The following is a 26,273-nucleotide window of genomic DNA, read 5'->3' as shown; positions in this document are numbered from 1 at the left end:
AAGAGATTTTAAAACATTAAAAACCGGTAGTATAGTAAAATATATATGAAAACATAGCGCATGGATCTGTACGTTTTAATAATAATAATAATAATAATAATAATAATATATTTATTGAGTTATTGTGTGGGTACACTTACTCTAGTCAAGTCTCATACATATGTAATTAACAGACACAAAGGTATATAAAAAGTACATACAAGTACAACAAAGAGACATGCATATTCCTTACTCAATTCTGCGACAGTGACTTATAAACTCGTCAAATGAATAGAAAGCATTTTCTATAAGTACCTTTTTGATAGAAGTTTTAAATAACTTTAAAGGAAGTATTTTTATATGTGCGGGAATACAATTATACAATACCTGTGATTGATAAGTCAAACCATTTCGAGTTTTTGTTAGTCTACAAAAAGGTAGCCTTATGTTGTCTTTTTGCCTGGTGTTATACGAGTGTACATCTGATTGAAGGACAGTTGAGACCATATTACTTTTGACTAGACATACTACTTGCAAAATATATAAGCAAGGGAATGTCATAATTTTTAAAGTGATAAATGAGACACGGCAGTCGTCTCTATAGTTTAAACCAGAGAGCACTCGTACGGCTTTCCGTTGCAAACGGAATACACTGGACCAGTGGGAACTGTGTCCCCATGCCAAAATTGCATATGATAACGTACTTTGTATAAGTGCGTAATAAGCAGTTTTCATTACCTTTAAGGATACATTGTTTTGCAATTTCCTTAATAAAAAAAGTGATTTATTCATTTTTTTAATAATGTTAGTACACTGCACATGAAAATTAAGCTGTGGATCTATTACACAACCCAAGAGGGACATTTCCCTTGTTGCACCTCGGGGAATATAATCATTACGTAGTGAGGTATTTTATTATAAAGCTGCGATTTGCCGGTGATAACAAGCAGTTTGGATAGGACACGGAACTAATTACAATTCTGCAGTATTTGTTCTGCAGCACAACTCTGCTCAAAATCTTGGTTTGGTGCGATTTACAACGCAAATTGGGATACATACTCCCCCGAAACGCGTTCTTGGTCATCTCAGCCGTTACTAATTGATACATTTATAGACGCGCTTATTTCAGCAGCATGCGAGGATAGCACTTCCCCTTTAAAACGTTATTTTATAAGCACAGAATAAAGCGATACGAGAAAAACCTCTACTTCCTGCGAATACTGCTCTAACGGGCTCCGAGAACCTCTATTTAGGGACGCAGTGACCATCCAACTCAACCCATCTACGACCGCCAATGGCCAGATCTCTGTAATTCCCTTAATAACGATTTAGTGAGTCTCGAAATTACGTCATGAGTACAATCTCGAACGTTCGTGTTAAACAAGATAATAAAACCTACAGTATGTAAATGAATTGCCAAAAATTGTAACAATATTTTTCTTCAGCATGTGCGTCGACTATGTATCTAAATTGTCAAGTTCGATCATTATCTGAATTGGATTTAAATGGAACAAACTAACAATTAAAGCGCCAGTCTCGTAATGGCCTAGTAGTAGATTAAATGGACTGTTGTTTGTAGAATTAACGAATGCGCATTTACAAGAAGAATCTTGCAATGTATCTTATGCCAATAAATGAAAAAAGCTCACCCTGTATAACTACATTAAAAGTACGTGCGTTAAATGCGTCGGTCTTTCCTAGCTCATATCTAGTAAAAAATATCAAAAAACCTTTTGTGCAAATGTCAACCATAGATGGTTGCGCATCTACAGAAATTATTTTTGAATGTACCGGGTGTCTGATTGTTACGGTACCCAGCGGATTTTTTAAATCGAACACCCTGTATATTTGTAGCTGATTCGATGTCGTTAATATCTGCATGGAAACCTATTCACTGTTTGTTTTTTTGTCAATGTTGCCAAATTCTTAATTTTTTTCCGATCTAAAGTGGTGGTCACTTTGATAAATCGTAGCGACCTTGATTTTAAAGTTAAGAAATACGTTTGATCAATCATGTGAATCTGAATAAACGGCAACACTTTGGTAATGAGAAAGTGGAATTTAATTATAATTTACACTATTATATTTCTCTATTCGATAGTCTTTTGTGTGCTCTTCAATTTGTATTAGGGGTACCAAAGTACGAATTTTTTAGGTTATTCAATATTTCTCACAAAAATATTTACACATTAATTAATTACATGTTTATAAACAGTAGGCCGTGATAATAAACAACCAAAAAATGTCAGATAGTCAACAAGTGCCATAAATTTATGATTTTTTTGCTGTGTGCTGCTTATCTCGTGGTAAAATAAGATTATGTAAAAATACTCTAAATACTACTATTTTACTACGAAATAGGTAGTACACTTGCAGCAGATAATTTATCTGTGACACTTGTGACGTCATAAAAGTCAAAATTTTTCTAGGCCTACTTATATAAAATTTTGGAGGGAGTTGTCACGGCCAAACTCCCCTCTCCCTCATGTAATTATTTTCATTGCTTTGTTGCCTCGAATAGCTTTTGTTTTGTTTTTTTTAAATTCGTCACAGCCTACTTGATTAAAATTTATTTATTTATTTATTTATTGATAACCTCAAAACAACAGATACAAGTATCCAATTACAGTTTTGAGTACCTAACCAAAATAATCACATATTTTCAAAAAAAAATTTAAAAATAATTATAAATAATAGGTAGGTATCAAAACGACTTAAATTAACATTAGTTGCTTTTTAAAGCATAATAAAGATACACCAAACAGTTCCAGGTCATGGTCTCGCGTGTTCAAATTGTTAAAGATCGTCATCATGCGAATTATTGGTGCCGTATTACTAAACGATATGGAGTGTGAATGGCCTATCCAGAATACTATTTTTTTAAACCTGGTTCTTTTATCCGGTATATTAACACGTTCGCTGCGATACCAGTCATATAGGTCTGGTAGCTCTAATTTCGTTCCGGCGGCTACTCATTATGCCATCTATCCCATTCCAACGAAGGATATATCTTAACACACACTTAACCAATAGCAGCGTTACAGGTACCTATATGACCCTCATGCGCAACTTATCTACTTTATAGTGCATAGTGTCTACCAAGCATATGTGTCTGGTATCGTACCCGGTGAAAATAGGTTTACGCATGTGCGGCACCAGGCATATGTGTCCGGTACAGCTTGAGCACGTGTTGCAGGATGTGTAGGTGATTACGGATACTGCTATTGTTTATAATGGCTTCGCGTAGCAAAAAAATATTGAATTTGTTGAAGCAAGATAGTATTTCCTCTATTTCAAATGAACAAAAACAACCAGAACATGAACATGCTACAGTTCAGGGAGAATCTTGCATTTGCGCTTGTAGAAGAAGGTTCTGGAGCACAGAATATGAGCTCAGCAACCACTCCCAAAAGAATACATACATTCGCTGTCGAACAAGGTCCAGGGAAAAAACGCCGTCGAAACTGTGTTGGCTGCTATAAAAAGTTAAGAGTTACCTTATCTAGTAAGGAAGCAGACAAGAAAGTTACCAAAGTGTCCAGTTATTGTGCTGATTGTGAAAAGAAACCAGCTATGTGTCTCTCGTGCTTTAATGAAAAACACAATAATATTGCTAAAGTGAATTAGAATAAATTTTTGTTACATAACTGTATGGTTTCTTCGAAATAAATGTATTCATATTAGTTGTTGAATTTTTCTCCCTTTGATTTAGCCACTTGCGACTGAAGTTCGTCATTCATTGAACAATTTTCAAGTAAAGATCATAAAAATTACCGTTTAATAATTTCACATGTTGATAAAAATTATCATAAAAAAAAATCAATCATACCAGACACATTTGTCTGGTATCGTCACAATGAAAAGAACGCTGAAACGACGAGACAACTTTGAGCAGTACCGCAGCGAACGTGTTAAAAGTCAGTAACGACAGCAAATGCGATGAATCTAGGTGATTGTTTATTATCTTGTATAAAAAGATTAATGAATTATTTCGCCTACGATCGTTAAGACTTCTCATATTGTACGTTTTCAAGAGATCATCATAGTGGTCAAAGAGAGGATAATTTGTTGTAAGTCTAAATTGCATACGTTTTATGAACTTTTTTTGAACCATTTCTATTGCCTTTACATATTTTTTTAGGTGTGGTGACCAAATTATATCGGCATATTCAAGGTGTGGTCGCACTAGTGCATTGTAAAGTAGTTTATATGTGTTTACATGTTTCATGTTTTTCGCTATTCTAAAGATAAAACCTATACTTGAATATGCCGATTTGATTTTGCTTTCAATGTGCCCCGCAAATGTCAATTTTTTATCAAAAAGTACTCCCAGGTCTCGTTGATAGCAAACCGATTCCAGACTGTGACCGGAAAGACTGTATTTATAAGTAATGTCCTGTTTTTTGCGTGAAAAGCTAAGGAACTTACATTTAGTAATATTGAATGCTAAATCATTTCGACTACCCCATTCACCCACCGCGTTTAGATCAGCCTGCAATTGTAAACAATCATTTATCGTTCGGATTTGATGACTTATTTTAAAATCATCTGCAAAGAGCAGGAGGTCGCCAAACTTTACGACATCCGGTAAGTCATTGATAAGCAGCAGGAAAAGCAGCGGACCGAGGTTTGATCCTTGTGGCACTCCAGAAAAGACTTCAAAGCTATCAGAAGTAACAGAGTGAAACGCAACATGCTGCCGCCGTTGTGATAGGTACGACTTGAAGAAATCAAGCAGATCATCTGAGAAACCAAACTGAAACATTTTAGTAAGCAGAATGTTGTGATTGACACTGTCGAAGGCCTTAGAAAAATCTGTGTAAATTGTATCATATTGACCTCCATTTTCTAACGCCTTCGACACGTTTTGTGTAAATTCCGTTAAATTTGTTATGGTATTTCGCTTTGTACGGAATCCATGTTGTTTTTCTGAAATTTTTACTTTAACATGATTATATACTTTTTTATGCAATACTTTTTCAAATACCTTTGCTGGTACTGATAACACCGCTATTGGACGATAGTTCGCAATATTATCTTTTGTTCCTGATTTGTGGATTGGACATACTTTAGTGGTTTTCCACATAGTGGGAAATTTATTTGATTTTAATGAGATATTAAATAATATTTTAAACACAGGGGTGAATATGTGGCAACATGCTTTTATAATGTATGGAGGAATTCCATCCGGGCCTGCTGATTTTTTTGGCTTTAATGCTTTAATTGCGTCCTCTATTTCTATTTCTGTTACCTCAGGAATACACAAGGTGTTTGATATAAACATCGACACGTTCCGATCTATTTTATACGTAGGGGGCACTTGCTTGTAGACAGAAGCGAAGTATTCTGCAAAAGCGGAAGAAATATCTGAGGGTTTATTAAATTTTGAATTGTTCAGATACATGTTCCTCTGATAGGTACAGTTACCTTTAGAGTTTTTTACATATGTCCAAAATGCATTCATATTGGTTTTCATGTCCGCTTCTGTACTGGAAACGTAATTCGTATATGCATTCTTAATGTCAATTTTAATTTTTTGGCGTAGGTATTTGTATTTCTTTTCATGGTAATGTTTGTTACTATTATTTTTTTTTGACCTCTTAATATAAATATAAAAACCTTTGATACAACCGGTATCTTATTTTCAATCTTATGCTATGATAGCTCGTTGAAAAGAGAATTTAAAAATCTATCAAATAATCTAAAAATCCAATATGGCGCCTATTTAACTTTAGGAAGTTTGTAAATGTTCCTCAAAAGTAACCATTTTGAATTTTTTTAACCCTCTATTGCAGTGCTTCCCAATCTTTTTGGAAGCGCGACCCACTTGATAAAACAGCAGCATTTGGCGGCCCACCTAGCTTTAGTGGAAGGGGGGGGGGGTCAATTTATTTATCAGCTCTGGTTTGTAAAAATGTTTTATTAAAAAGGATACAATACAAAAAAATCAATGTAGGTAATGAGGTGTGTGAGAAGCGTGGGCCTGTTTTCTACACTTCTTGATAACGGCGTCGATGTCCACTTTGATGCAAGATATCTTCAGGCGCAAGGAATTCGACAACTGCAGTTTGTTTCTACATTTCGTTTTGATTGCTACCATCGCTGAAAATCCAGTTTCACAAATGTAAGAAGAAGTGAATGGCATCAAAATCTTCACTGCTTCAAGAGAGAGAGTTGGATAAGTTTCTTCAACGGAAAGCCAGAATTCTGCAAGTTTTTGGTGGTTAAAAATTTCCTTTAAAAAGGTATTTTCGGACAAATCGATGAGCTCCTCCTCAGCCTTGGTGGATATTCCAGTTGTGATATTGGCATGAAACGGATTCGCAATCCATCTTTTTTGCTCAAAGTGTTGCATGTCTTCAATTTCAGCACCTTTTTGTGTCGTATTCGATTTCCTTATCAACCACTATGCATGATAAAAGACGATCATTAAGCTACTTTAACAACATTACAAAACAGAATGTTTTTATGGCGATTGTCACTTATTATTCGTAGTTGCAACTAACACTGCTTCGTCCGAACTGACACTTGTGGCACAAGCCGAAGGTTACGTGCGTGTCACGCGCACGTCATTTGGAATAAAGTTTTGGGCATCTCTTTGTTCCACTAGCTTAATTTATAGATGCGCTTGTTTTGTTGCGCTTAACTTTATACGCCGCCTCTTATTTTTACGATATAGAAATTCACTTTTCAAGAACTTTTTCACGACCCACCAAAAAGCAGCTCGCGACCCACCGGTGGGTCGCGACCCACCACTTTGGGAAACGCTGCTCTATTGCATGACGTTCCCGTTTGGACACACAAACTTTGATATCCGTATGCATTATCCCTATGTAACCAACGTTCTTTGTAGGTATACCGTTCCCATGGGGGAACATTCAAATGCTATATAGCAGGATTGGTTGCCTAACCAACAGTAAGGTTGCGATTTATTCGGCTTTATTTACCCAGCTGTAGTTGGCGTGTTATGACGTTGTTGACGTTTGTTTATTTGATTGTTGGAAATATAGTAATATTGTAGTAATACTTACAAAAATTTATTCTTTAGCTTGGTAAGTACCTAGTATATGTAAGATTGACAATGAAAAGATGAATTGGAATTGTTTTTGGTTTGAAATCTGATTTTGTTTTTCGGTTCCCTTTTGGGAACATTATACACCATATGTGCAGTCTTACTAAAAACTGTTTACAGTACGATGGATGGAATTCCTGCCAGGACGTTTTACGGCGGTCCCACAGTTGCATCATATTATAGGCAAAGGGATATCCCTAATGAGAGCGAAGATTCGGAGCTATCAGATGATGATATTTCTGAACCAACAACAGCCCCTCAAGTGACTACAGTTTCAGACACCACAAGTGACGAGGAAGATAATGTGCCTTTGTCACATCTAAGAAATTCCACAACTACAAAAAAGAAACCCAAAAACCCTATAAAATGGAAACCATCTTCCACAAAACGAAATGTTACCACCAACCAATTTACAGGTGACGAGCTATTGCCAGGTAATATATTGACACTGAATACCCCACTGAAATTATTCAGCCATTTCATATCTGATGATTTCCTTGTGGAAGTTGTCCGTCAAACCTGTTTGTACAGCGTTCAAACTAATCCAGCTAAGCCCATTACAACATGTCCAGAAGAAATTCAAAACTTCATTGGTATACTGCTATGGATGTCGCTCATAAGGCAGCCAACCAGTAGACGTTATTGGTCACCAAAAACTAGAATTCCACAAGTTGCAGATGTAATGCCAGTCAACAGATTTGAACAAATCAAACGGTATATACATTTTAGTGACAATTCCAATAATGCTAAGGGCATTGATAAAATTCAGCCAGTTATTACTCAAATACGAAATGCTTGTTTGAAAATCCCACTTGAAGAAAATTTATCCTGTGATGAACAGGTCATTTCATTCAAAGGACGTTCCCGTTATAAAACATACAATCCCAAAAAACCCCATAAATGGGGCTATAAAATGTGGGTACTTTCGGGTATTTCTGGGATTTCTTACAATTTTGAACTGTTTTCTGGAAAAGGGGATAACACCCATACTGCAAATGAACCAGATTTAGGGGCAGCTAGTAATGTTGTGATAAGAATGAGTAAAATTGTACCTCATAACGAACATTACAAACTTTATTATGACAATTATTTCTCCAGCTTAGAATTAGTATCCCACTTATCTAAAAGGAATATTCATTCTGTTGCTACTGTTCGCTCAAATCGGCTCAAAAACTCTAAAATGATGCAGGAGAAGGAAATGAAACGAAAGGGCCGTGGAAGCATCCAAGAACAAACCGCAACCGTTGATGGAATAGACATACACGCTATTCAATGGTATGACAATAAAATAGTATCACTAATTTCCGATTATTGTGGAACTGAGCCAACAGTAAAAGTAAAGAGGTTCTTTCGTTCAGAGCAAACAAGGAAAGACATTCAGTGCCCCGATATTGTAAAAGAATATAATAGACATATGGGAGGGGTTGATCTTTTAGATTCACTACTAGGACTGTACCCCATAAAATTGAAAAGTAAGAAGTGGTACCACAGAATATTTTATCATTTGATAGACGTTGCAGTAGTAAACTCGTGGCTTGTAGACAGGCGAATCAAGAAGCAACTTGGCAAAACTGAAGATGTTGTTCCACTACTAGTTTTCAAAACTCTTGCAGAACAATTATGTGCTCAAAAAAACATTGTAACCAAACACAAGAGAGCTGGACGACCGAGAAGTTCAAGTCCACAATGTCTACCAAAACGAAGATGTTTGGAAGCTCGACCTAGTTCATATATACAAGAAGATCGCACTGACCATTGGCCATCCTGGACTACAAACAGAGAGAGATGCAAGAGGCGAACTTGCAAGGGAAAGTCAAGGGTTGTATGTGTAAAATGTAAAATACATTTATGCTTTCACCCAAACAAAAATTGTTTCAAGGAGTTTCATGTTGACGTGTAAAATACATAATGTAAAAATATAAGATTCTGTTCCGATGCACTGTTTTCATGCATAATGTTCCCAATTGGTCACATTTTGGTTTTTTTTCAAAATTCCGCTGTTTTTTTCATTTTTCTCTAAATATCAACTAATACTTGTGTAAATAAGCTAAAAGAGTTAGGCAAAAAATTATTTGCGCCTTTTTAATTATTTTTGAAAATTCATGCAATAGAGGGTTAAACATCAATTCTAAATGAAGAGTATCAAAGACAGTAACTTTTATATATCTCTTATACGTTCGATGATATAAGACATTAAAGTAAATGGAGCAATTTTAGTTTTTTTGAATTTACGTCGAACCTATTCGACATTTTGAATTTCCGCAAGCAAATTTTAAATAAGCATCTAAAACTGCAAAACATTGTCCATTTAACCAAATTCTCTATCTTTAATAATAAGAAAGTTACCCATGCCATCCCACGCGATCTGGGACACACTATATCAGAGGAAGAAAATAGAAAGCTAGACAATGAGAGTAGGTCACGGGACAAATCTTGAATATGGAGTGAACAAAGAAAAAAGAATTACTTCTTCAATGTTTGGCAGGAAGCGAGGCTTCATTTGAGAGCATAATCGACTTGAATCGAGGCCTACGATACTTACAGGCCGGAGCGCTCGAAAAAGTCACGTGACGTTAGGAGTCATATGAAATACATTACGGCTTATGGAAAATCCGTGCGCGGCTCCACTATTTATTTTTTTACTCCGGATCCGTTCAACATAGAGCCACGAAATTTCAATGAGAGCTTATCAATAGTACACACAATCAAATTATGGTGTTCGTTAATTTTTAATAACACTAAAAATAATTAATTTTTAGGTTTAAAGTATTGAAGATAAAACGATGTTAGTAAATCCGCGGTTTCTATCTTTACATCATCATATTTCTTTTTCTAGGAACTATATCATTATAATCCTTTCGGTGCCTTAAACTAGAATGATATGCGCCTCCAATTATGCGTATATGATGCCTTATCTGATATTAGTATAGTTTTAACAGGCCCTACAAAATCGCGCATTTATTATCCGCGCAGAGAAAAATTCAACATGCGAGAAACTTTTTTGTTATTGCTATAATTGTATCACATATATCGAATGAATTGTGACCAAAGGACACAAAAATGTTCTTCAGAAGGAATTTTTAAGAAATGGTCTCTTGTTTCCTTTTTTTTCAGCAGCTGAAGTAAATAGCGCGATTTCAAGAATAAGTGTACACGCAAAGGAATTATTATGTTTCAAATAATTTATTGTTAGTAATCGATTTTCAAATTGTGTTTGTGAGATTCAAATTTACATTAAACTATAAAATTAAAGATATTATCAGTCAAAAGTATGGAGTATATCTTATATCTTCGTTAATATGAATTTTGCAGTACATAAAGTATTTTAGTTATACCTTCTCGTGTTAAAGTGAAATGGGAAATTTGTCTTGTCCGCCTAAGAGGCCTGGTAAGTATCCTAGGCTTTCATCTTCATTCTATGAATAAATAAAAATAACCTTTTGAATAAGGAAGTTTTAAAAAATAGCATTTTCTATCCAACTTACAGCAGTTTTAGTAAAAAGTACAGCTTGTAAGGAATAGGCAGTGCCGTTTTTTTTTCGTTTTCAGAAGTAACTGTTGTGTCGTTTTCTAAATCTTAGAATATTTCAATACTTATATTTAACATCGCCTCATCTTCTGCTAAATTACACGACGAAACAAAATCTTTGATGCAAAATACTCCTCTTGAATCTCACAAACACAATTTGGAAATCGATTACTAACAATTATTTGAAACATAATAATTCCTTTGCGCGTTCACTTATTCTGAAATCGCGCTATTTACTTCAGCTGCTGAAAAAAAGGAAACAAGAGACCATTTCTTAAAAATTCCTTCTGAAGAACATTTTTGTGTCCTTTGGTCACAATTCATTCGATATATGTGATACAATTATAGCAATAACAAAAAAGTTTCTCGCATGTTGAATTTTTCTCTGCGCGGATAATAAATGCGCGATTTTGTAGGGCCTGTTAAAACTATACTAATACCAGATAAGGCATGATATACGCATAATTGGAGGCGCATATCATTCTAGTTTAAGGCACCGAAAGGATTATAATGATATAGTTCCTAGAAAAAGAAATATGATGATGTAAAGATAGAAAAACGCGGATTTACTAACATCGTTTTATCTTCAATACTTTAAACCTAAAAATTAATTATTTTTAGTGTTATTAAAAATTAACGAACACCATAATTTGATTGTGTGTACTATTGACAAGCTCTCATTGAAATTTCGTGGCTCTATGTTGAACGGATCCGGAGTAAAAAAATAAATAGTGGAGCCGCGCACAGATTTTCCATAAGCCGTAATGTATTTCATATGACTCCTAACGTCACGTGACTTTTTCGAGCGCTCCGGCCTGTAAGTATCGTAGGCCTCGCTTGAATACGTCAGAAAAATGTCATCTATCCGAACCTGTCATACTGGATCGTACAGGAATGCAGTGTACAAAATCTGGAACGATCCTTCATCCCAACTATCCTTTTATTGGTTGTTCGCGCGTGAATTGTGAACTCGAGTGCTTTCGGTGAGAGAGCGAGCTAACAGTCGACGGGGAGAAGCGTTTATTCACAGTAATGAATGCACTGTACTATAACACGCAATGTTTGGCGTTCATTAGCAAATATTATTACTTTATTTTCATTGTACTTACGTTTGTTCTACTAAAATTAAATACTGCATTCCTAAGTTTACCGTTTAATTAAAAATCAAGTGTATACAGTCCATTAACAAACAAACATTGGTGCTTCGCCTGATGGATTCGTTTGAAAAGAGGCAGCTATTAAATGTTCTTTCGCGGCAAGATATGAAGATCCTGATTTTTATACATTCAAATTCTGAAAGCAGTGATGGTAATTTATTTATGACCCACAGTTACCATTATCAAACTGAGTGACCCGTCAATCCCAGGCTCAGTGGCAACAAGTAACCAGACTCGGACAGTCCAGGGCCTTTTTAACAGGGACCCTTGGCAGGGCGAATTAGGAAAATCACCTGTGTCCTTACGGGGCACTGGATGGTCAACTATCACCTGTATAACATTTCGCTTGTGGAGGAGCCCACGTGCAGGTTCTGTGGCGAGGCAGATGAAACTATCGAGAATGTGGTCCGTCACTATACATTGATCAGGGACAGACATCAACTCCTAGGAGACGGCTATCTGGACCAGGGGAGGGTGAAGCAACTTAGGCTAAACAAAGTCCTATCCTTCACTGGGAGGAACGGGCTTTGAAGATAAGAAATAGATCGTGGAGCGATTTAGCAGTATTTACGTTCAAGGGAGTAAAAATATTAAGGGTATTTAAGGAGTAATGTGTTTTGGAACGAATTAGTGGAGAATATTGACTTTTATAAACCATTAAACAATAAGAGGAGACACACCACATATTCCCAGTAGGACGTATGGCCGCCATTATTCCAGTACCATACTGTTTACGTGGTAATTAATGTAAATGCAAAATTTTTCTTAAAAAAAACTGCACATTAAATATATATATATATATAATTTGTTTAGTGTAAATGCATTTATTTGAATTGACTTATCCCATACCATTTATGAGCTCAGAGGATTAATAAAGTATTATTATTATTATATATAAATCTTCTGATTAGATATTGTAGAAATAAATTTACATTAACAAATGTTCAACTTTAGCATTTTGCAAGCCATTTTGGTCGCCTTAATCATTTTACTTTGGGAATAATTTGATGCTACAGCTTATCTACTAATCGGACAACAGCGGCAATCACCGTTGATATATTTTGATAATGCTGAGTTGATGGAGGTCCCGTTTAGAACCTACCTAACCGGGTTGAACGCCATTTCTTCAATAAAATACCTACCTTAAAATTTTGAAAGCAGAACGAATGGGTGGTGTTTTAAACATTTATTTATATTTTATCAAGCAGGAATTTGATTCCTAAAATCAGTATGTACACGATCTTTGCCTTCGTATTATTGAAATTCATTTTCCGTTTGCTAACGTATGCGTATAGTAGATTTCACTTAAAAACTATTGACATTTGAAAATTGAGACGCAAGTTCAAAGAATGTTCACAGGTACCAATAAATTTGGCTGCCAATACCAGATATCGCAAGACGAGACACACGGAAATTAAATTTTTAATTTCGTTTGGCATGTATAGCGTCACATTTCAAATCCATTTTCGAATTATTCTCAGACACATTGGTAAATTAACACGATAAAACGAAAAATCAAAGTAATTTTCACACAAAAGGAACATCAGGAGCGTGCTGAATAATTTATTGTTTGCGCTAAAGTTGTGTTAAAGTTGAAGGAGAAAGAAACAATTTATACAAAAGATGAATGGAGTATCACAAGAGCTTCCTTTACAAACAAAGACAAGTCGATTGTTGAACTCAAGATAAGTTTACGTTTGAATTTTCTTGAAACTATAAAGTGCTCGGCGCTCTCGTCACGGCAGGCTAAAAGCAAATTATAATTAATCTCTGTAAAACTTTTTCCTCTATTCATCCTTCAATTCGACCTTGAAATTTTTGTAAAAAATATCTGATGGTACAATTAGTGGTTATCCATTGTTAATCTTGTCCCACAGACCGACAAACATGCTAGCGTAGTAAACTCGGTGATTATATGTGAAATTTTACTTCAACACAGGGCGTAACAATTAAATATGTCAACAAAATTTGGTGATAAATCCAAATAAGTCGAGGTCCCAAAATGCTTAGTTGGCCAACTACGCCCCGTAAAGTTCCGAAATTTGCAAATTTGTGTGGCGGGTTGCGTCTCTGTCCGTGTGTTTGTGTTCAAAATACCCAATCGGATTACCTAACAAAAATACCCAAGCGAGTATTGCGTTTCTAGATGCATCCAAGTGGTTTGTTTTTCTTTGTAAAAGAGTAATTCCTGGAATTGTTAAATGTAGAGAAATTGCTTTGTTAAATCATTTAAGTGACAATTTTGTTTTAATTTATGAGTACTTTGATTACTACTTTTGTTAAAAGGTTGATGTAATAATTAATGATCGATAAGAATGGGCAAAAAAAGTGCGTGTTTTTCGTAGAAAATTGTTATCTGAGATAAGAGAATTACGCGTAAAATTTTGATACATGACTTAAGCGTCAAGAAACGGAGTTTTGATTGGTTGGTATGTTGCTACGTTCCGTTAATTGGAGGAAGTTTTTCCGAATTTTGGAAGTAGGAGAGGAACGTTGAATATTAAAGTTGGTGTCAGAATGGGTGCTTTTGCCAAACTTCGAGGCCGGGGTGCTGTTCGTTGAAAGCTTACAAGACGCGCGTCCTGAGTTAAGTATTGTTCGTCAAGTAAAAGTCATTACGTTATAGTCGGGGAAGTCAGCCGAGTTCTAGTGGAAGACGTCGCCGGTCGCGCGTCGCGGCTATTCAAAATAAATTCCAACCATTTCATCCAATAGTCTGTACTGTAGACTGACGATGAACTAGAATCATATTTAAAGTATGAATTAGCACCACGGCCAACGTCTCTGTTTGATTCTCCAGATTCGTTAACTAAACGTTCGAAGATTCGGATTTTATGGTATGAAAATGATATTATATTTTTCTGAAATGCGTCTATTCGATTGACAGATACCTAGCAGTTCAACGGAGTTTTCTTTTGCTCTAGTTTAATTTGGGTTTCATTAATACCAGCAAAGTGGTAGAAGATTGAAATACTCGAAACATTGTTCTTTGCTAGCATTTTTGTACACGTTTGATAATTCATCGGTAGAACTACTTTTTTCCAAGACGGCGGTGAATGGTGGCCATCCAACAACACGCTCATGTTGCAAGGCTATACAATTCTATTTACTGATCCATTAGGTATCTTCACACAAATGTTTAGCTCTATATTTTGTATTTAGTTTGAATAAGCTAATTACCCTGTACTAAGAGTGACTGTTGTAGTTGCAAACAATATGTTGTTATCCTCTGGCGGATACTCTACTTCAAACCATTCTGCAATTTCCTTTGCGTAAATTACTGCGATAGTATATCGGCTTACTCTGAATTGGTCTTCAGTTAAAGCGATTATTTATTGAACCCGTTTACAGCATCACTGTCGCCTTTGGCTTTCCCTTGAAGACAAGAACAAGACATAGCAAAACTAACATATTGATATCCTCCGAAACTTACTCGTGTGACTACAGGAAAATGTAATTGTAAATTTAATACGTTGGACCGACAATACAAAATTGTTTGACGAGGAATATATTCAGTTCTTAGCATATGCCTACAGTGAAATTGAAAAGACTGTAAAATGAAGCCTATCGTGGGATCGTTCTTAGTTTGCTCAGTCTCTGTGTCAAAGCGATGTTAACTTCATTTAGAGTGATTGATTTCAAGTGCTTCAAAGTTTCTTTATTGTTAATCAATAGGTCGTTTCGATGTTGCGTAAATTATAACTTCCATTTCTGTAGATTTATGTTTATTGGATTAATTATAATATACAGGAGCACTCACTTGTTACTTATCTCGTCCACAAATGGTATAGAATGTGGGACTTGAATAAATGGTGCTAATGGGGTTGAAGTTCGCCAGATTAAGTTATAACCTCACTTTGTTTGATTTGGTCTTATTTGGTATAATAATTATGTCGATGTGATTTACTTGTAGTGCAATTGAAAGTAATTAATCTTGTTTATTCTGACAGCCGACGGATAAATAGAAACATGTTTGCGTAGTTGTTGTCACAGTTCAATGAGGTACGTATTGTTGCGACAAAATAACATCTACTGAGGTGGTTGGAGAGACAGTTTTTTTATGGATCAATCTATTCCAGTGAAAAGGAACTTAACGATACCAACATTTTTTTAAAGACAATCTGAAATATCAAAAGACAGTTGATTATAAATACAGTCAGACGTGTTTATATTATACCTAATACATACCTAACGACTGAGATATGGAGACTGACATTAAGTTTATAATTACAGACTTTGCAATATACCAGATCGAATGGAAACAATGAACAGTGACGAATCACCTGTTTTCATACAGGAATTTTATCAGAATAAATGAACACACCGTACATTGATGAAAGCTACCGGCGTTAATGAACCCCAGTAAAAGTAATTGTGTTTGATGTATTGCTCCATTTTTTAATATAAATAATACATTACTTCATAAGAGTAATTGCTATGATTTCTAGCGTCGTGTTTTAGCCGTCAATAAGGAAATCAGCTGTCGAAGTACCGAATTTGGAAATTTTAATCCGGCCATTGAAGTGAATATAATTAACCGTAGTTAATTAATTGTGTTGCAGTAGATTTCGTCTGATTGGATTGACCCTGGTGTCATTAGAAGCGCGTTTAATTAACACGAATTTCAAGATTAGTCGCCGATTTTTAGGACGTCAAGGAGCCTGGTTATTAAATAAAGAAATTTTAATTTTTGGATCTGCCGACTGGCCGGAATTTCCAACGTTCCCTTTCCGTATTTTGGGAAGTTTGTATAAGGTAACAGCACTACTTAGGGGATCTTTCTTTTTGTTTTGACTTCGTGCCATTTTAGTAATTTTGCGTTTGAACGCACCGGTTAATTTCAAGGTAAGCGCTTGATATTTTCTTCCGTTAACGGATTATGACGTTTCTATGAGAAAGTTAAGCGAACTGGAGCTACAGCAAAAATATTCGTTGGAAAAAGTATGCGGCGTCGTGATAAATAAATCAGGCCCCAAAACTAAAATTATAGGCAAAAAATTAGACGTAGACATATGAGCGAAAAAGGAAAAGGTCGTCGTGTTTCATTTCTCCGACATCCTTGACTACAGGGACGCCGAAGGCGGGCTGCTCAGGCTTGCCAGAGCCTCTTCAGCCAGAGAACGGGAATGTAAGGTTAGGTAAAGTTAGGGATGGGAAGTACTGCTCCAGCATTCGCCTCGTAGATTTCAACATAATGCTAGCATTATGCGACGTATGTCTGAGAAAACCACTGCGCCACGCGCCTCGGTATATGAGCGAATCTAACTAGGTACCTATGAAGTGTGAACCTGAACTGAAAACCGGTAGTGAGATAATGCACTTGCGACCAGTGAAACATGAACAGTAACTTATTGTACCAGGAGTGGTAGACTTACAAACGATGTCACGCAGGTTGAATTTGTAGAGAATAAATGGGATGGTTGTCACATTGGAAATGTTTAGTAAAGGGATGAAGTATTCCCAGAAATTTTATCGAAATCGATAGCCTAAAGAAAATCAATCAATAAATAATACTTGAGTACACGGAAATATTCTTTATCACTTTATCAATACATAGGTGCTCAAAATTGAACAATTCATAGAAAAATTCCCAGAAATCATTTAAGAATTCTCAAGTATTCTTACGAAATTTTTAGACAGTCTTGAGTTGGGTAGTTCGTGGGAACTCTGGGGTCGTCGCCAGAAATTCTTGGGAATCCTCTTGAAATTTTATTTAATGCTATCATGCACCACCTATCCGAATGCCATTTACAGGTTTTTGTGATTTGTATCTGACTAGTTATTTGCTGCTTGATAGGTATAATTACAGTTTTAGATTAAACATCAGTGAATGTCGAGGTAATAGTATAATAAAACATTAGTCGCAGTGAAGCAGCTTTTGACATTTTGCATCAAATTAAATGTCTGGGAAAAAGGAAAACAATGGTGAAGAACAAAATGGGGGATGCCATTTAAAAGAATGGGGTTATGGATATTTAAAAATTTTAAAGTTGAGAGCTTTGAAAAAGTGACGTAGTCTCACTTTTTTAGACGGTTACGCACACCATAAGAAAATTCGATCTTTCCATTTAAAACTGTATTGCAATATCCGGTATTTCCGGAAGTGGCGCCATCTTGAAAATATTTTAGTTCAATTCATCATGTGCCAAAACTCTTAAAGAACTTATCAGTTTATTTTCATTTTCAAAGGTTTCTATATCTTTCTAATATGACGCTCATCAAGAATGACCCTGTATAGATTTGTAGTTGATCCATCTTTTTGTGCGAGCATATTCAATATGGCCGACCATGAAAAATTAGTGTGACTGCGTTTTCTTTTTAATTTCCGCACTATCAGTCTTCAAGATATCAGTTAATTCTTTTGAAGTATCTTCTTTTCTATTATTGTAGTCCAAGGAATTCCACAAAACCGGCCGAATTCGATACGGATCTATTAGTTGCAACCACGGTATAAGATAGAAAGGTAGTCCGACAAGCGCGACATCCGTGTCTCCATCGATGCGACGGTCACTGTGCGACAGAGACAACATGAAGCGGGCGCAGTCCATTGCACTCGCTCTCACGGATTCTGCATAAGAAAGTTTTCACATACATGACCTGTAGGATTAATTCCCACAAAGAAATGCTTCGTCGTGTGATCATACAGTGTTTTCTTATAGTAGAGTAGAATACAGACGCAATTTAACCACATAAAAGTTTATTTACCGCTCAAAAACATTAAACAACACAAACACAATATTTATACATAGAAATCAATGTATTTGAAGTCGCAATTCGTTTCTCTTTTCCGCGGATAGCCGCTTGTACACCATTTCTTCCTGTTGGTAATATTGTTTGATTCTCATTACTGCATAAAAATATATGGTTTGTGCAACAATATCGTCCTTATGCTCGCTACAATTAAAAGTAAAGGATAATCCTTGGTTGTCAACTTCGTCGATAATGCTTCGAAAACGTCCACAGATGTTATGTGTTGTTTCACACAGATGTCCTCCAATTTTCTTAAAAAGTGAAACATACTTGTTTCTGGATGACATAAAAATCCTTTAGATTTCAATTCGATTAACTCAGCTTCTTCCATCGGAATTAAAGCTTCCTTGAAATACAAATTTTCTCGGCACGTATCGCATCGGCTTAATTTAAACAGCTTTTTTGCTAGAAAATATACAACGCAATTTATAACTCTGACCGAGCAATCGTTTGCACTGAGATCTCCTACACCATCAAACAAGTCCGAACAATCTCCCTGCTCCAACAAATTATCAAATTTTTCCTTAATCAAATTTAGGTACTTCTGTCGCCCGATTACATCGTCGGTAAACAAATTTTTAAACTTTCTGGGATTTTAAAAAGCAATACCTTTTCTGCATTGCTTTCGTAGCCTGTGCTACAATTAGGTACTACGCAACATTTCCTTCCCATTATTGGCACATAAAACGAATAGATACACCTACACCGCAAAACGGACAGCACCTTTACAACCCAATACTACTGCGAACCCGTGAGTACGACAGAGATGGCTATGGCCCGCCTCAAGCTTTCTTTGTCGTGCGGCAAGCGTTGCATGATCGGGGACAGCCATCTCCGCCTGAATCGACAGTCGTCGGATCACCTCTTATTCTTACACCGTGGTTGTAAAAGCCGCTTTACATTAGGCAATTTTAGTGCAATGCAAGGCTTGTGCTATGCAATCTAAAATTGCCTTGCATTGCTTAAACGGTTTTACATTTATGCAATTGTGTTGCAACTTTTGTGCAAGTTCAGAAAAGTGTTGCAGTACTGACAACATATTTTTCAAAATTTGAAACTTTTCAGTTTGTTTACACAGATACCATTAGGTATGAGCAAACAAAAGGAAATTAAGCTGGCTACAGCTTGTTATGTGGTGGCGCTTGCTATTAAAAAAAAAAGAAAAGAAAAAGCGGAAAAAACAAGAAAATGCTGGGTGAAATCATGGATGAATTGTGAGAAAGGGAATATTAATTTAGTTGAAGAACTGGTAGATACTGATATAAAAAGTTTTAAGAACTTTTTACGAACGGACGAGCCAACATTTGAGAAGCTGTTGTCAAAAATACAACACAGAATCGAAAAAAAAGACACATGCTTGCGACAAGCAATACCACCAAGAATGAAACTAATAGTTGTACTTAGATATTTAGCAACTGGAGATAGTTTTCGATCACTAATGTACAATTTTCGGATATCTGAGAGTACTATTTCACTGTTTGTTCCAGTTGTTTGCCAAGCAATTTACGAAGAATTGGCAGTAGAATATTTAAAGGTAACCGCAACCTATACATATTAAGAAACGAAAAAATTAAAAAAAATTGAACTGCAATGTTTCGGCACTACAAAGCACAAATTTTAAATTTATTTCGACGTGTAACATTGAAAATTCAATTCAATTATTCGAATATTTTTTGAAAGTTTTATTTTTTAAATACAGGTGGAATGTCCACAAAAAATTACATGAAATTCTGATATAATTTTTTGTTCCGGTCAGGAATTACAGTTTCCAATTTCAAAGCAAAGACAGTACATTTAATATGATTATAGAACCAAACATGAATTTTAGGTCCCAAATACAGTGCGTGAATGGTTGAGAATTTCTTCCGAATTTCAAAAATTGTGGAATATGCCAAATGTTATTGGGGCGATGGGATGGCAAACATATACAAATACAAGCACCAAGGCCAAGACGGTTCAGCTTTTTACAATTATAAAGGCCAGCACAGTATTGTATTGCTCGCAATTGTGGATGCCAATTATAAATTTCTGTACGTTAATGTTGGAATGAATGGTAGAATATCGGATGGAGGAGTATATAGAGAAAGTGATATATGTAAAGCCATTGAGCAAAATATATTAAATTTTCCAGATGACACTCCACTTCCGAGTCGAACAAAACCAGTACCATTTGTTATTGTGGCTGATGCTGCTTTCCCTTTATCACAACATGTACTAAAACCATATCCCTTCAAAAATATGACTAAAGAGCAACGAGTATTTAATTATAGGTTAAGCAGAGCCCGTCGTGTTGTCGAAAACGCTTTTGGCATACTGGCAAATCGGTTCCGTGTTTTATTACATATAAATCCGCTAGGACCAACAAAAGCAAAAGTTGTGACACAATGTTGTTGTGTTTTACATAATTTTTTAAAAACAGAAGTACCAAGTTATTATATTGGAGACAATACAGAAGCTGAATTGGATCACACCTATACATTGCAATACGGTCTAAGTGCTCAGGGGGGTAATAGAGTTAAAAATGAAATTTTGGCAATACGTGAAGAATTTAAGCAATATGTTAATCAAGAAGGAGCCGTTTCTTGGCAAGAAAGTATGATTTAATTTTAAATATTCAACAAACAAAATGTGAAGCCTGTATAATAAAAATGTTTAATCTTTTTTTATTTTTTTTTTTCCCCATTGTATAAAGCCATCATCATATCCATTTTTATATTGTCCACTATCTCTTCATTCGGGATTTTCTTTAATTCCGCAGCAATATACCTAAAATTACATTCATTAAGGAAATTACTGAATTTTTTACATTGACATACTTCGCAAAAAAATCCAACTCATTTTCTTCAAAATCGGTATTCATATTGGACAATAAATTAGCTGCTTTGGTTAATACCGCATCTGCAGCATCTGTTTCAACATTCTTTTTTTTTTCTTGTTCTTTGAGAAAGGAACTTCATTAACACTTGTGCTGGAGGATGCAACCGGAGACATTGATCGAAGTTCATCTATTGTGCCCTCAAAAATGACTTCTTTGCATTCCTACGACAAAAGGCCACTATTGGTAAGGTAAAATAAAAGCATTATAACTGTACCTCGTCCTCTTCAATGAATACTTCGTGATTCAAGTTCGATTCACCTTCCGTCACAGTGTTGGTGTTATCCATTAAGAAGTACAACAAATCGAAACACCACAGCTTAGGTGTGTATATGTCATCTGTAGAACATCCACTATTCTTTGACTTTTTCACTTTAGTAACCTCTGCCATATATTGGGAACGAATGCCATGAATTTTCTTTTGGACAATTTCTGTCGTCAGTTCACCATTACAAAGTTTAGTGCAAATTTCATTTAAAGCTCTTTGCCTTACATTCTTGTTATGGTAGTCTTTAGATCTAATATTGTACAAACAAGGGTATTGTTCATAAAGAAGGATCAGCTCAGTGGTAACCGCAGTATTCCATGGGCTTTTTTTGCTAAAAATATAAATAACATTATGAGAAAGCACCATCAAATAGATATAAATACACATACCTGTTGTTATTGTTGTTATTAGCCATTGTAACAAAACTACAAGTTACATTTGTTACTTAACGAATAAATAAAGTTTTTAGGTTATTAAAAATAACACACGCGAAACCAAATAAATTGTGGTATTGACAAAATTACTAGAAAAGTTACTAGAACTTGCGCCAAACTTGCAAGTGAAATAGAACTTTCTCTATTTATTTTTCTTGCACCTGAATTGCGTATGAACATGCGCAGTAACGTATCTCTAACTTGCATTGCTCTTGCATTGCACGAAAATTGCCTAATGTAAAGCGGCTTTAACACAATATCATTAGACCATTCCATTTTAAATACGCGTAACAAATAACCTCATTTTAAAGTGATTACCATAGAAATTATTAAAACTATTATCCAGTTCAACGAAATAGGATGCAATGAAATACAGCCGATCAAAGCAGGAGCAGATTGAAACTCCGCCCACACCAAACAAGCATGAACAAGTCTTTTTTTTATGTACCGCCTTTCTCTCGATCTTTTTTGAACGTGAATAAACAAACGTTTGCCGCTTGCAAGCCGTACTTACTAGATGATTATTAAAGCAGAATCGCTTTTTTTATGAAAAGATTATTTTTTACCACCATACGCACAGTGCGAGAAACAGTGGACCGCCGTTCACCAATTCTGCTTTGAAACCTTTGTTGTGCCAAATTAAATACTTTAATTTTATGCTATGCACCACCGCGCCGTTCTCGACTCTCACCTACAAGGTTCTAAACTAACCACGCCACATTTCCGTTCGTGGTGTACGCCGCTGCTTGTAGTACTCTTTAAGGGTAGTTTATACGGGATAGTAAATTGCGATAGTACTTCTGAGAGTAACTTGCGCTAGCGTTTACATTTATAACTTATAAGTAAGTTGTGAAAAGTAATTTCTCTCAGGAAGTACTCGTGACACTTTCAACTATAAATTTTAATGCGTTTTGTTTCTTGAATCTGTCCCTGCAGATTTTTGATTTGATGTGCCACAGCTCCGGAAATTCTTCTGAAGTGTTAATTAAAGAAGACGTGTCTTCTTTTGACCATCCACGTTTTTCCCTGGATGTAGCGCAGCACTTGCGCACAACTTTCAACTAGATTGAAATAAATGTCAACGTCCTGTTAAAACTGTGTTTAGACGTGCAAGATTTTATTGCCGGCAGGTTTTCGACTTGCTGGGAGAGAGCTCTCTATCACTGTTTACATTATGAAAGTTATTGGGAAGTGCTCTTTGACACAAACTTGTGAGAGTTTTACTATCCCGTGTAAATTAGGCTTTACATTTGTTTATAATTTCAGCGATTTTTGCTTTCAACCAAACAACAGTGTAAAAAACGCGAAAATCCTCTAATAGTGATATCCCTGATGCATCACTTTTCGACAAGGAAAAATACTCACACTTGAAAGCAACTGGTTGGCTTTATTCATACCTGAAGTAAATCCCTTTACATCATGAGCATTTACTCCATACTTTTAAGCAAAAGTAATTTTATTCATACCCCTTACAGTATTTACTTTGAATTTTGCAAGTATAAGCATATGCTCCCTTTTATTCTAATGGGCCAACATATTACTTTTGTGCATAGAAAATGAGAGTTTAGAGCACTTAATGGCTAGTGGAATATTAATATTGTAAAATGTGAACTAAACTGCGAGTTGTATATTTAATATGGTCAAATCTCGCTTTTTGTTTTAAGACATGGATCCTCTAAACAATACTTAACATACAGATATTGAAATGTTATTCGACGCTATTGAAAAGATATAAATAAACTAATTTTAAGATAAACTATTCGTATATTATCTTTTTTAAGGAACGCGTTTCAACAGCAAAGCTGTCATTATCAGCGAACACTGTTACACTAGTTACCACCCTTTGTAAAAAAAGTTACAGCGCTAAAAAATTGAGATTCACGAGAGGAGTGACATCGATGTATTAGACTTTACAAACAACAAATTAGACGAATGACGGCTGTGAAAGATTTACTCGAGACCACAGGTTTCCCAGTCTTGAGATTTTATTTAGCAACTTCATAAAAATTTTATACAGACGCATGGGAATGCATCGAAGAGAATGAATTTCCAGTCAGTAACACACCGTTAGAACATGCATTGTACCGACCGAGCCCTAAATCAGAATATGATTTTGACCAATTGATTTGAAGGTTAATGATGGTGACAACACTAAAGGATTTTTTGCCTAATATGAAGAGTTGAACAACAGCGTAAACGAAAATTGGCATATAAGTATATTGTAGGTACCTATGTATTGTATGTCCAATATTCATACATTTTTCTATTGTAGCTAATGTCGATGGGAGATTTGAAGCAGGATGTGGACTCGCTAAGTACATAATTTCAAATCAATTTTTCCTTACTCATACAAGGTGTGATTCACATTATAATTTTCCAACATCTCAACCTAGCTCCAACAAAACGGCAGACCAGTCCTACACAAATAATGTATGACCACAGTCAGTGATATTCCAAATGAAACAGTCTTATTTTGAACCTCGAGGATCTTCTATTCGCGTGTTTGCAGTTTTATCAAATTTCGTTAGAAATACGTCAATACTGGAAAATCGAAATTACTAAGACAAAACAAAACCTCCTTTCACTCTTTGTTTGAATAACGCATTGCTCGAAAACGTTTCAATCGATTGACGTATTCGAATTGCCGTTATCTTCCTTGAAATGTAGATTTCAATGTACATGCCAACTTAGTCCGTCCGCCGTGTTACTGTAAGTGATAGGATGAACGTTCGGATCTGTATTAATAATTCGGCGCGAATCATTTGTGACAGATTGTCATCTTAGTGTTACAGCATTTATTCTTGGGAATAGAAACAATATAACCTGTCGCTTTAAGAAAAAAAGTGACGAGTTTATTTCTTAGATATCCGCGATACACAAAAATAAACACGTATCTCATCAGTCATTTAAAGGAGGTAAAAACTACAATCCATCGACATTTTCCTTTATGTGACAAGAGATGCGGATGTATTTGTCTCTTTAGAACACTCAATATTGGGCAAATTGAGATGGAGTAGTTAAGCGAAAGCGAAGGGATTGTGTTGAGGCGACAAAGTTTCAATAGGGAAAGTAAATGATCGAGCTTGAAACTTTTTCGTAATCGTTCTATATCACGAAATAGTACAAGTACAATAAACCTCATTGTACAGTGTAATGTCGAACAACTGTTCATCTACATCTACTCGTTAAACAAGGTAGCGGATAAAAGTATTAATTTTAGTCATTATAACAAATCATTACATATGATATTTCTGGCACATTTCCAAGTCATAAAGTGTGTGGACCTTAACAGATTTCATCAGTGAAATGGTCACGTTTAACCGTAAAATCAAACGACTGAAAGCAACGGATACGTCTTTATGATTTTATAAATTGGCAAATTTCATCAAATACGTTATTTGTGCATGTTATATAAATCACAATTTGTAAATTGTGAAATAGACATTTTTTTGAATTTGATAACAGTTCTAACGCTGATTTGAGTAAGAATTCACTTTTTACCGTCAATGCAACGTAGCAAAAACGTTCAGATCGCATAGTTAATGTATATTTTCGAGCACTATACCAAACTGTTTTTATATATTCTAAATATGGAACTGTTTTAGAGATACCACCACCTTATAACTAAGCACCCCCGTTTTCGTTCATGAAATCTATCAGACCTAATGTATATGAATGGACTAAAACCTTAAGTTATTTAAGTAACATTTATTTATTTCTCTTCCAGGAGTGGGCAATAGAGCGTGAACTTAATTGCTTTAATTTATAGTGCTGTATTTTAGCCGTTGATAGTAAACAAAGCAAGATACCACTTTTTACCGTTCCCGTAGAAATATTATTATTTTTATAGAATTCGAAAGTTCTCGTCATTGGAAAAAATTAATATCGTATGATTTCAGTTCAGTTTATTAATTATTGGGTGATTTTATGTTCGTAATGTTAAGTGGGATAAAATTGCAAGGACGCCGTATTGTAAATAAATAACGCAGACCTTTGCGCTTGACCCCAGAATCCAGGAAAAATTCCAGACCGTTGGCACTTTTCTCCACTCGTAAGCAAGGTCGGCTGATAATGTCCCACCCAAGAATAACATCAATATTGCCTGGAACGACTTCATCGGGAACGACTGTGAAGGACACTTCTAAAGTCAATGTCGGCAAAACAACCATAAATCTCAAATCCCGTAAAGGCACGTACACTTCCGTTCGA

At 35.5% G+C, this 26,273-nt stretch overlaps 3 protein-coding genes across 3 annotated transcripts; 2 read left to right on the top strand and 1 right to left on the bottom strand.

Moving 5' to 3' along the window:
• Positions 1 to 5,926: 5,926 nt before the first annotated feature.
• Positions 5,927 to 6,334, bottom strand: LOC116163900 (zinc finger BED domain-containing protein 5-like). Its single transcript, XM_031478032.1, has one exon. It carries the CDS (start codon positions 6,332 to 6,334, stop codon positions 5,927 to 5,929), a length of 408 nt encoding a protein of 135 aa, XP_031333892.1.
• Positions 6,335 to 7,175: 841 nt separating this feature from the next.
• LOC116163895 (piggyBac transposable element-derived protein 3-like) lies at positions 7,176 to 8,951 on the top strand. The gene has a single exon (XM_031478029.1). It carries the CDS (start codon positions 7,176 to 7,178, stop codon positions 8,949 to 8,951), a length of 1,776 nt encoding a protein of 591 aa, XP_031333889.1.
• Positions 8,952 to 20,401: 11,450 nt separating this feature from the next.
• On the top strand, positions 20,402 to 21,091 carry LOC116163884. The gene has a single exon (XM_031478018.1). The coding sequence runs from the start codon at positions 20,402 to 20,404 to the stop codon at positions 21,089 to 21,091; it is 690 nt and encodes a 229-aa protein (XP_031333878.1).
• The last annotated feature ends 5,182 nt before the right edge of the window (positions 21,092 to 26,273 follow it).

Source organism: Photinus pyralis, unplaced genomic scaffold (genome assembly GCF_008802855.1).
Source record: "Photinus pyralis isolate 1611_PpyrPB1 unplaced genomic scaffold, Ppyr1.3 Ppyr1.4_LG1, whole genome shotgun sequence".
NCBI lineage: Eukaryota > Metazoa > Arthropoda > Insecta > Coleoptera > Lampyridae > Photinus > Photinus pyralis.
This window is presented reverse-complemented; position numbering and strand designations above follow the sequence as displayed.

Excerpts from the sequence above, each read along its gene's own strand:
- LOC116163900 (XM_031478032.1), bottom strand. The coding sequence starts at position 6,334 with ATGCAACACTTTGAGCAAAAAAGATGGATTGCGAATCCGTTTCATGCC.
- LOC116163895 (XM_031478029.1), top strand. The coding sequence starts at position 7,176 with ATGGATGGAATTCCTGCCAGGACGTTTTACGGCGGTCCCACAGTTGCA.
- LOC116163884 (XM_031478018.1), top strand. The coding sequence starts at position 20,402 with ATGGCAAACATATACAAATACAAGCACCAAGGCCAAGACGGTTCAGCT.